The sequence below is a fragment of the Anolis carolinensis genome, chromosome 1 (assembly GCF_035594765.1).
Source record: "Anolis carolinensis isolate JA03-04 chromosome 1, rAnoCar3.1.pri, whole genome shotgun sequence".
In the NCBI taxonomy this organism is placed as follows: domain Eukaryota; kingdom Metazoa; phylum Chordata; class Lepidosauria; order Squamata; family Dactyloidae; genus Anolis; species Anolis carolinensis.
The window spans coordinates 363,670,170-363,682,499 of record NC_085841.1 but is presented as its reverse complement, the minus strand read 5'-3'; the positions used below and the strand labels follow the sequence as shown (position 1 = coordinate 363,682,499).

At 40.0% G+C, this 12,330-nt stretch overlaps 1 protein-coding gene across 8 annotated transcripts in view; it reads right to left on the bottom strand.

Annotated features, from left to right (window-relative positions):
• trim9 (tripartite motif containing 9) overlaps window positions 1-12,330 on the bottom strand; it is a 116,550-nt gene that overhangs the window by 76,657 nt on the left and 27,563 nt on the right. For all 8 annotated transcript variants that reach the window (XM_062968691.1, XM_062968694.1, XM_062968697.1 and 5 more), the window contains exons 2-3: window positions 3,635-3,730; window positions 717-839 (exon numbers count right to left, since the gene is read on the bottom strand). In XM_062968691.1, the coding sequence (XP_062824761.1) occupies window positions 717-839; window positions 3,635-3,730 (219 nt within the window). The remainder of the gene's footprint in view (window positions 1-716; window positions 840-3,634; window positions 3,731-12,330) is intronic.

Below are 12,330 nucleotides of genomic sequence, written 5' to 3'. Positions count from 1 at the left end.
TACAAAAAGAAAATAACTTGCAAAATTAGACCATTGGAGGTTCATTTATACTGTAAAATCAATGCAGTTTGATGCCACCTTATCTGCCAAGCCCAGGATTCCATAACATTAAGCTATGGTGGTTAAAGTGGTGCCAAACTGCATTAATTCTACAGTGTAGATGCACTGCTAGTCTCAGGATGGCAACAAGTTCCTTGAGAAAATAATTCAGTGAAAGTCTATTATGCTCGTTGTTTTACAGCATCATTATCTTGCACTGAAGTATTTTCTCCAGGAATCTGTTACCATTGCTCTGTGAAATTCTTTGAAAGGACATATGTCAATCAAGTCTGCAAAAAGTAAAGTTACACGGGAGGATTTCCAGAAAGAACATAGTCAAATCCGCCAAAGATAAACCTGCAAACATGGAGGGCTAAATGTACTGTAATGTTCCTTAATACTGCAGTAGGACATGAATATTTCTTTGCTAAATTCTATTTTTATTCCATTATCAGTGTATGTTGGTGGGGAAAGGAAACAAAAATACCTGCAAAGGAAACAAAAATACCTTGCATTTTCTTGCACTGTTCCACCGGTAATGGATTTAATAATGGATTTAATAAACAGAAAATGGATTTAATAAACAGAAGACATTCCTCCAAATGTTGCTCAGGATTCTGGGAACTGCTGTACAATAACTCTGGAAGGTGCCAAACTTGAGAGCAGCTCCGACTCACCTTCAGCTTGTGCTCGTGTTCCTTGTTGACCCGGGAGAGCAGCTGGGCTTTCCTCCTGTTGAGAGCATCGATCAACGCATCGCACTGAGCAACAAGGCAGGCCTCAAACTCCACGCTATTCTCCTGCAGAAGGAAAAGAACATACTCCTCAATCACTCAACAACAAGGAGAAGTTCTGGGGCAACTCTCAGCCATCTTCTTGGTTGAAAAAGGTGACAGGGATATTAAACGTGAGCCAACCATGTGACACAGCAGCTTAAAAAGCCAATGTGATTCTAGACCAGGGGTCCTCAAACTTTCAAAGCAAAGGGCCGGTCTACAATCCTTCAGACTATGGAGGGGCCGAACTATCATTTGAAAAAAAATACGAACAAATTCCTATGCACACTGCACATGTCTTATTTGTAGTGCAAAACAACAACAACAACAATGAAAGAACAATACAATATTTTAAAATGAAAACAATTTTAACCAACATAAACCTATCAGGATTTTAATGGAAAGTGTGGGCCTGATACTGGCCAATGAGATAGTCAAGTTAATTAGGGTTGTTGTTGTTGTTGTTGTTGTTGTTGTGTGCCTTCAAGTCATTTCAGAATTTGGGTGAGCCTAAGTTTAAAATTAATTATTTATTTACTTACTACATTTATTTACTACATTTATATCCCACCCTTCTTACCCCGAAGGAGACTCAGAGCAGCTATATGTACATACAATATATTATATTATTAGCATAGCACAATATTAGCATTATACATTACTATATTGAACTATACCACTATACTGTAATACTATATGTAATATATAACATATAATTAATATTATTATATGGTATTATTATTAGTATTATATTGTATAACATTATAATATTTTAATCAATATTATATGTATATACAATATATTATATTATTAAAAATGATATAAAAATATATTATAAAACTGAGGGCGGGGGCCAGGTAAATGACCTTGGAGGGCCGCATCCGGCCCCCGGGCCTTAGTTTGGGGACCCCTGTTCTAGACTGTATCCATTTCCTTTATTTTATTTTATTTTTGTGAGATTTTTCAAGAAATACAATAAAAGTGGGGGAACATTGTGAATTATAGTAAAGTAGGAAATAGAAAATATAGAAAGATTTAGGAAAGAGAAATAGAGAGAAAAGGAAAGAGAGAGGAAAAGAGAAGAAGAAGAAAAAGAAAAAAAAGAGAGAGGTTGGGTTATATAGACTTCCATCCTTATCTATATTGACTATAGTCTATGTGGGGGTTTACCCCACCCCGATGATTTTATTTTTCATTATAGTTGAAGCTTCCCTGTATTCCGTATTTTTTCTTATTTTCCCTTGTGATTATTCTATGATTATATTATTTTAAAGTTCTTTTCTTTCGTAATAAAGTTTAATAATGGTTGCCAGTCGGTGTTTTTCTTTGGTAATTCTTGTTGTTTGATTAGCAAATATGATAATCTGTCCATATTCTTTATTTCCATTAATTTTAGTATCCATTGGTCTACGTATCTATTTCCGTATAGTTCTACTCTCTTCTGTTTTGGTCAGACCTTATCATCGGGAATAATAGCCCTGTGTCCAGATCTGGGCAAAACAATTCAAGAAGGAGATGGAGAAGATGGGAGATGTCCAGGGGAAGGTGAAGATGGACAAAAGTCTGGTAGTCATGAATCCCTATGAGGAGTGGCATAATGACCTTGGTTCGTTTAGCTCAAGAAAAGAAAGCTTAGAGGGGACACGATAGTCATTATTATTATATTTACTTATACTCCCCATGATTAAATGTTTGAAAGGATATTGCACTGAGAAGAGGGCAAATTTGTTTCCTGGGACACCACGGATCAATGGATTCAAATTGCAGGGGAATTTCAATCCATTAAATTGAAAACATTGACTACAAAAATGCGTTGGATAATCCAGAACGTTGGATAAGCGAATGTTGGATAAGTGAGACTCTACTGTATTTGTATAAAAATATACATTTCTTTTCTTTGAAAACACAACCACCCATTTGTTCATGCTCTTTTGATGGTTGGGAGTCTATTCCTCATCTTTCTTATTTTAAATATTCTTTCAAAAGTGTCCAATCAGCTGTTTTCTTTGGTACAGTAGTCTCACTAATCCAAGCCTCGCTTATCCAAGGTTCTGGATTATCCAAGCCATTTTTGTAGTCAATGTTTTCAATATATTGTGATATTTTGGTGCTAAATTTGTAAATACAGTAATTACAACATAACATTACTGTGTATTGAACTACTTTTTCTGTCAAATTTGTTGTATAACATGATGTTTTGGTGGTTAATTTATAAAATCATAACCTACTTTGATGTTTAATAGGCTTTTCCTTAATCCCTCCTTATTATCCAAGATATTCACTTATCCAACATTCTGCTAGAGTGAGACTCTACTGTATTTATTTATATACTACTTTAAAACACAACCACCCATTTGTTCATGCTCTTTTTATGGTTGGGAGTCTATTTCTCATCTTTCTTATTTTAAATATTCTTTCAAAAGTGTCCAGTCAGCTGTTTTCTTTGGTATGTCTTGATTTCTTTTAAGACATTGCGTTAAGTTGTCCATATTCATAATATCTAATATTTTCAGTATCCAGTCTTCTATCCGAGGGGTTTTTTTCAATTTCCAATTTTTAGCATAAATTATTCTTGCTGCTATACTTGAGTATATACGGTATTGCCATCTGGCAGATGGTACAGGGTGACAAAGGTAAGGACAAACCGACACAACTTTTATCCCAGAGCTGTAACTATATTGGACTCCATGGCTTTGTCTTGATACGGCATTGGGAGTTGTGTGGTGGTGATGGGAGTGTGGAGGGATGGGTGTGTTGTTTTGTGACGGGTGCTGGGGAAGGCATTTAATTCTTTAAAAGCAAGGCATTTAGAGATGTACCTGGATCTGCTGCACCATATTCCGTAGCTGCACCAGGAATTCTTTGGCTTCCTTGGCTCGGTCGGAGAGGCCGTTCAGGGCTTGAGAGAGCTGGCTCTGCAGGAAGGAAAGAAGAAAAGAAAAGAAAAGGTTAGCACTTGAGGATCTAGAAAGACAGATTAGGCATCTAAAGAAGACGGTCGGGAATGAGCAAAGTTTTAGAAAATGGAATTTTCCGTAACCTTTTGGAGATTTTATGATCTTTGGAAAGAGATGACTTTGTCAGAAGTCATAACCTTTTTGAAAAATGATGCTATAACCTCTTGGCAAAAAGCATGAGCAGATAGAATCATAACCTTTGGGGGAAATGGCATTCGTGCAAGGCAATCAGGTTTCTCAGCTGTTAAACCGATGTACCTAGATCAGTGATGGCCAACCTATGACACGCATGTCAGCACTGACACGCCTAGCCATTTTTGCTGACACGTTGCCGCATGCAGATTGATTGGATGACTAATGCCTTTTGTGGCCAAATTTGGTGTGATTTGGTCCAGTGGTTTTGTTGCTTACTCCATGGGAATTATGCACATTACATTTATCTATATATATCTATATATATCACGACACCGGACAAAACTGTCGAAGGGACATTGGGGTGAAACTCTGGTTGCCATGCAGAGTGGGTTCCAAAAATCATCATCCTGGTCTCACCGATCCCTCCTTCTCCAGGCTGCCTTCTCATACTGAGAATCAGCACTGGTCAACAAAACACCAGCAGGCGAAAGTTCAGTTGAAAATCCAACGGTACTTAAACTTTATTTACATCACTATATACAGTTGCAGTCATTTGCAATAAGTCCCAGACACATGGCAGTGTCTCCTCGGCTACGGAGAAAAACATTCTTAGTCCATCTTCAGTGAACGCTCACGCCGAACACAGAACACTCCCCTGCATTCCACAGATCATGTAGGAAGTCCTGGTCAATCAGACTTGACCCCATTGGTCCTGTGTTACATCAATCAAAGCAGGTTCTTTTCTTTTTTTAATAAATATTTATTAAGTTTCAATCATATACAATAAAATTTGGGTGAACTGAAAAGAGAGGGGGGTGAGTAGGGGGTGAGGGATGGGATGATGGGTTTATATAAATATTGGTGGACAAAAAAGAAAAAATAGGAAGAAAAGAAAAGAAAAAAAATAGGAAAGAAAAAAAAAGTATGCAGGTAAAAAATTTAAAAAGAGAGAAAAAAAACAAAAACAAAAACAAAAAAACAAACAAAACAAAATTGACTTCCGCTTCGCCGCCATAAAGATTGCCGTCTGCTTCCTCCTGTTTTTCATTCGTAGTCTTCACTCAGTTCTTCTATTTCTCATATATGGGTTTTTCTCCAAGTGTCCGAGGTGGTCTTCTATTTGTTTATTAATTCGGTTTTGTTCCTACTGTTATTCTTCTTCATCTTCTTCTTATTATTATTATTCTTTTTGACAAATATTTTATTTATTTATTGTTATTATTTATTTGGTTTTCTTATAAAAAATTTTCCTGGTTTGTTATTTATTTATTTATTTATTGTTTATTTATTTTGTTGTTTTTTTGTTTATTTATTTATTTCTGTTCTTTATTATTTTCACTTCTTATTATGATATGTCCTCTCTCTGCTTTTTCCTCTATATTTTATCTATCCATATGTTTGTTTACCTTTTGCCAATCGGTCTCTTTCCTTGGGGTCCCCTGTTGTTTGGCTATTAGGTAAGTTAGTCTATCCATATTTTTGATTTCTGAAACTTTAACTAACCATTCAAGTTTTGTGGGGATTTCTTTTTTTCGCCAATGTCTTGCGTATACTATTCTAGCCGCTGTCGTGAGGTACGTCATTAATTTCTCTTCGTTTGACCCAGCCTGTATTTTTGAAATTCCAAGTAAGTATGTTTCTGGAAGTTGTCTATATTTGATCTCCAGGATCTTCTTTATGTTTTTGTGGATCATAGCCCAGAATTCTTTTGCTTTGTGGCACTTCCACCATATGTGGAAATAACTTCCTTCCTCCAATCCACACTTCCAACAGTTGGTATTTAAGTTTTTATTTATGTCCTCACATCAATACCAGGCAAAATTCTGGAAAAGATCATTAAGGAAGTGGTCTGCGAACACTTAGAAACAAATGCGGTCATTGCTAATAGTCAACACGGATTTACCAAAAACAAGTCATGCCAGACTAATCTGATCTCTTTTTTCGATAGAGTTACGAGTTGGGTCGATACAGGGAATGCTGTGGATGTAGCGTACCTGGATTTCAGTAAGGCCTTCGACAAAGTCCCCCACGACCTTCTGGCAAATAAACTAGCAAAATGTGGGCTAGACAAAACTACGGTTAGGTGGATCTGTAATTGGCTAAGCGAACGAACCCAAAGGGTGCTCACCAATGCGTCGTCTTCATCATGGAAAGAAGTGACAAGTGGAGTGCCGCAGGGCTCTGTCCTGGGCCCGGTTCTGTTCAACATCTTTATTAACGACTTAGACGAAGGGTTAGAAGGCACGATCATCAAGTTTGCAGACGACACCAAACTGGGAGGGATAGCTAACACTCCAGAAGACAGGAGCAGAATTCAAAACGATCTTGACAGACTAGAGAGATGGGCTGAAACTAACACAATGAAGTTCAACAGGGACAAATGCAAGATACTTCACTTTGGCAGAAAAAATGGAAATCAAAGATACAGAATGGGGGACGCCTGGCTTGACAGCAGTGTGTGCGAAAAAGACCTTGGAGTCCTTGTGGACAACAAGTTAAACATGAGCCAACAATGTGATGCGGCTGCTAAAAAAGCCAATGGGATTCTGGCCTGCATCAATAGGGGAATAGCGTCTAGATCCAGGGAAGTTATGCTCCCCTCTATTCTGCCTTGGTCAGACCACACCTGGAATCACACTGGGTCCAATTTTGGGCACCGCAGTTGAAGGGAGATGTTGACAAGCTGGAAAGCGTCCAGAGGAGGGCGACTAAAATGATCAAGGGTCTGGAGAACAAGCCCTATGAGGAGCGGCTTAAAGAGCTGGGCATGTTTAGCCTGCAGAAGAGAAGGCTGAGAGGAGACATGATAGCCATGTACAAATATGTGAAGGGAAGTCATAGGGAAGAGGGAGCAAGCTTTTTTTCTGCTGCCCTGCAGACTAGGACACAAGGGAACAATGGCTTCAAACGACAGGAAAGGAGATTCCACCTGAACATCAGGAAGAACTTCCTCACTGTGAGAAAGGCTGTTCGACAGTGGAACTCTCTCCCCGGGGCCGTGGTGGAGGCTCCTTCCTTGGAGGCTTTTAAGCAGAGGCTGGATGGCCATCTGTCGGGGGTGCTTTGAATGCGATTTCCTGCTTCTTAGCAGGGGGTTGGACTAGATGGCCCATGTGGTCTCTTCCAACTCTACTATTCTATGATTCTATGATTCCTAACTTTTTTGGTGTTATATACCATCTATAAAATTGCTTCATCCAGTTTTCTTTTAATTCGAATGCATAGGTCAGTCTCAATTTCCTATTCCAACATGCCTCCCACTCCTCTAGGTGAATTGATCTGCCAATATCTTTAGACCATTTGGTCATACAATTTTTTATGTAATTGGTCTCAGTATCCCATTCCAAAAGTATTTTATAGATTTTGGAGATGAGTTTACCGTTTGTAAATAATATTCTATCCCATAAGTTGTTTTTACTCATAAAGCCAATTGGCCCATCTCTTTTAAAATACTCCCTGAGTTGACCATATTGTAACCATGATATTTTTACCTGATCGTTTGAAATTTCCTGATGTGATTTTAATGTCCATTCTGATCCCTGTTTTATCAGTGATTCTTCATACTTTGGCCAATTACACCATCCCAATAGCCTTCTTTGTGCTGCCTCCAGGGGTGAGATCCATGTTGGTGTCTTATTATACATTCTCCTTCTGTATTTTTGCCATGTCTTTATGAGTGCTGATCTTATTGGGTGATTACAGAATTTTTTTTTCTATTTTTGTCCTATCATACCACAGATAGGAGTGCCATCCAGCCCTAAGATCAAATCCCTCAATGTTTAGTATTTTCCTATTTTTAAGTTGGATCCAGTCTTTGATCCATATCAAATTGCAGGCCTCATAGTAAATTTTTAAGTTTGGTGCCGCAAATCCCCCTCTTTTTTTATCATCTGTTAAATTTGCCCATTTGATTCGGGGGTTTTTTCCCTGCCAAATATAATTGCTCAGGTCTTTATTCCAATTAGCGAAATTTTTCTGATTTCTCAGTATTGGCAGGCATTGAAACAAATAAAGCATCCTTGGAAGGATATTCATTTTGGTGGTCGAAATCCTTCCCCATAGTGATAATTTTAAGTTCTTCCACTTTTCAAGATCCCTTTTGATCTCTTTCCAAGTATTCTCGTAGTTATTTTGTAACAGTTGGATATTTTTAGATGTTATTATTATTCCTAGATATTTTAGTTTTGTGGTTAACTGAATTCCTAGTTGGTTAGAGATTTTTTCCTGTTTCTTCGTGGGAATATTTTTTGTCAATGCTTTAGTTTTGTTCATGTTAATTTTTAACCCCGCTAGTGCGCCAAATTGTCTAATAGTTTCTAACCATTCCCCCCCCCCCCGTGTCTTCTGGGATTTCTATAAAGCAGATGAAGCAGGTTCTTATTAACTCCTCCGCTGCTGAAACTCATACAGAAAACATTCTTAACAGCCTAGATTGATTTTAACATTTCACACAATTCACAATACCCTGACAAAAACAACTAAACTAAATGCCCCACAACCTCGAAAATGGACAGCACAACCTCTCATCCACACCTCTACGTTCATACAACAAAAAGAAAAGAAAAGTAAGTCCTAGCCACAGCAACGTGTGGCCGGGCACAGCTAGTGTGTATATATATAATCATTCTATTATTATTCTATTATTATTGTAGTATATTATTATATTATTACTATTATATTATTATTATATTATTCATTATTCATGACTACATTGAAACTAGAACAGAGAGAAATCAGCGTGGAAACTGCAAGAGGTACCATAGATTGTTGTACATGGAAATAATGGTAGTAAATAGTTTTTGATTTATTAAATACAGTTATATATTACAATTATATATTTTTGTTATTTAAACTATACATATTGTGAAATTATGGGGTTTTTTCTCAAAGTGACACCCCCCCCCAAGTCATGCTAGGTTTTTTGATGAATTTTGACACACCGAGTGCAAAAAGTTGCCCATCATTGACCTAGATATTTCTTTGAACTGTTAGGGACAAAGATATGCCAATGCACAAAGCACACATATATAGCAGAGTTTCAGAAGTGTTCTTTTAGTTGCCCCAAAATTCCGCTCTCGGCTCCACAGGCACTGTGCTGTGTGTGTTAACTGAAAATTGAAGTGCATGAGCCTGCAAAGATCTGGGGATTGATTTGATACTGTTTCTGTTCTGCTGCTGCAGAACCAGATTGGACAAGTTTTCATTGCTGACTTAGTACTGCTGGTGGAAAGAGCAGTGTACTCAGAGAGGCCTTGCTATTTTGAGGCCTGTTTGCTGCTGAGAAAAGAGGGTGAAGAACCAGGGCTGTATTCTTCTCTGAAGCAGATTTGTTGACTGAGAAAGGGCCATTTATGACTGTGGACTTCTGTAAGTGATCAGAGGGACCATTGTAAATACTACTGTTTTGGATCTATTGGAATGAGTAAAGTTCTGGTGGAAAGAGCAGTGTACTCAGAGAGGCCTTACTATTTTGTGGCCTGTTTGCTGCTGAGAAAAGAGGGTGAAGAACCAGGGCTGTATTCTTCTCTGAAGCAGATTTGTGGACTGAGAAAGGACTATTTATGACTGTGGACTTTTGTAAGTGATCAGAGGGAGCATTGTAAATACTACTGTTTTTGATCTCTTGGAATCAGTAAAGTTCCTGTATTTTTGTTCTGCAAACCTGAGTGGCATGTTATTGTTCTGCGGGTGACTCTGGATCGCAGACACACGTAAGAGCTTCCATTTATCATCTTCAATCCATTACAAATTGCAGTCATGCTTTGCATACATCTACCCTTTGTGCTGGCATTTCCTTGCCTAGTGTTTGCATCAGGTTGAGGAAGACCTTAAATAGAAGGGAGCGGGAGCTGAAAGGCCGGCATTCCTGCCATCGCCGCCGCCAGGTCTGCGCCTCCTTGCAATCAATTCCTTCCCCATTATGGAAATTGGGCGCCATGGAGATGATTCATGGCCCGCATGGCTGGTTCCAAAGCAGACAGCCGGTTTTGCATTGACAAGGAGAAGGAGGAAGATGGATTCCAAGGAAACACAGAGAAGACAAAGCGACTGAGCTTTCTCAATGGCGAAATGGTCTTCTCGCTGCTTTCTCTTCTAGCTCAAACATGGGCAAATTTGAGCCCTCCAGGTGTTTTGGACTTCAATTCCCACAATTCCTAACAGCCAGCAGGCTAAATTTCCTTCTTGATAGATGCAACTATCTTTCGGGTTGCTTAGGTCAACAATGAGCTGGGCTATTTTAATGGTTGGGCACTCAATCTAACTCAGGCTGACTTCAAACTCATTACATCATGGTCAGTAGTGATTTATTGCAGCTGGCTACTAACCAGCTGTGCCACAGCCCGGCTCCCACTTTGATTGTGTTTTTCCTGCATGGCAGAGGGTCAGACTAGATGGCCCATGTGATCTCTTCCAACCAAGGTCCAAGGTAAATTTCAAGTGTAGGTGAACAGAAATTTTGCCCCCCCCCCCCAAAACCAATCACTGAAAAATAAAAGTGTTGGATAAGCGAAAATGTTGGATAATAAGGAGGGATTAAGGAAAAGCCTGAATAAAAAACAACACTCAGGGGAAATCCAGACAGGAAGCAATCAGGGACAGGTAAAACCTCCCAAAAAAAGATTCTCCCAGGCAAGAGGAAGCCAGGCCTTGAAGCCACAGGGCCATTAAATGTTAATCAAGGTGATTAATTACAACATCCACACCTGCCTCCCAACAGACAAGAGCTCTTTCTCCCACCCTGGACATTATTCCACAGTCAAATTAACCCCACTTGCCTTGCTTCCAACAGATGGCAGTGGGCTCCGGAGTGCCCGACACGGGCTCCAGAGTGCCCGGCATGGGCTCCGGAGTGCCCGAAGCTGGCTCCGGAGTGCCCGAAGCAGGCTTCTGGAGCCTGCGCTGGGCCTTCCGGAGCCCACGTCGGGCCTTCCGGTGGGTCAGGTGGCCCAAAGAAGGTCCGAAGAAGGCCCACAAGGTCCGAAGAAGGAAGCAGGGGTGATGCCATCCTCCCGGGGGCCTCACTGCGCCCCTAGAATGATAGCACCACAGGCGATGCCTAAATGGCATGGACCGCCTCTGCTTCCAACTCTATTATTCTATGATTCTATGAGATACCTATGGAACCATATCTAATTATTTATTTACTTACTTACTTCATTTCTATGCTGATGTTTTCTGCCCCGCAGCTAATCCCACCCAGATTACAAGGCACTTGTTTGTGCTATACTCGTTGCTCCCAACATTTGATCCCCCAGGTATTTGGGACTTCAGTCCCTAGAAGGCATAGCCAATCTGGTCAAGGCTCCCAGGAGCTGAAGTCCAAAACCAAAAGTCTGGGGGAAACTGCTCTATACAAAGGAATTGAGAGAAACTGAGCAATGGGAGGGAGAGAGGAGGAAAAGGAAGCAGACAATGTCAGAGTAATTCGCAGCGTAGCAGCAGTTGTATGTTGTCAATGGAGCGCAGAACGAAGAGACGTCAGAAACGATGGTAAAAATATATACAAGTTTTACTATACAAGACAAAACAGAATTGCAGATGAACACAGGCTTGGCTTTCACTCTAGGTAGACACAAACTCAGAACAGAGCTAGATCTCAACTGATGCAATCAGTAATGTACAAACACACTTGAGTCTAGATACTCCCCAGATTCCAGCCACACATCAAGGTCAACACAGCTTCTCAGTCATTAACTCTTTACAGACTATAGCATACTCTGGATGATGCAACCTGAATGCAATACATGCCAGACACAAATTTCATTTAAACACCACCAATACACAAATCCCACATTAACAGACAAAGCCCACCATCCCATGTGTGCTGATTGGAAATGCATCTCCGTCCATGCTCTTTTCAATCTCCCTCCCTGTTTCCCCGGAATTGGATCAGGTTGCCTAAGAGATTAGAGCAGGGAAGGGGGGCAAGCCCTCAGCTTCAACAAAGTGGGGAAATGACCTTAATGGTTCCCACTGGGGAAAGGTTTAACGCCGTTCCTTTGACTGGATAATTCATAGCAATCTCCTCATCCGACAGAGGATTCTCTCATGGAAATAACATCCTGCGTGGCCTCGGCCCCATCTCCGCTCCCTTCTCCACTCCACCCCCAGCTGCAGTTGCCACAAAATTGTAGGGCCACAGTTTTCCAAGGAGGATGACTTGATTGGGGTTTCAAACTCATTTTCATCAAGAAGCACATCAGCCTTATGGTTGCCTTCAAAGGGCCGTTGCAGACAGAGAGCTGACTATAGTTTTTTTTACATAATGGTTGATGCTCTTTAGTTTTTACCCATTTTGGGTCCTCAGATGTTATGGGACAACAACTCCCATCCCATTTGATTATGCTTTTGTGGCTCTAAGGTTGGGGAAAGGTTAAATGACATTTTAAAGTCAAGTATCCTATCCCTAAGCCTTGTATCTC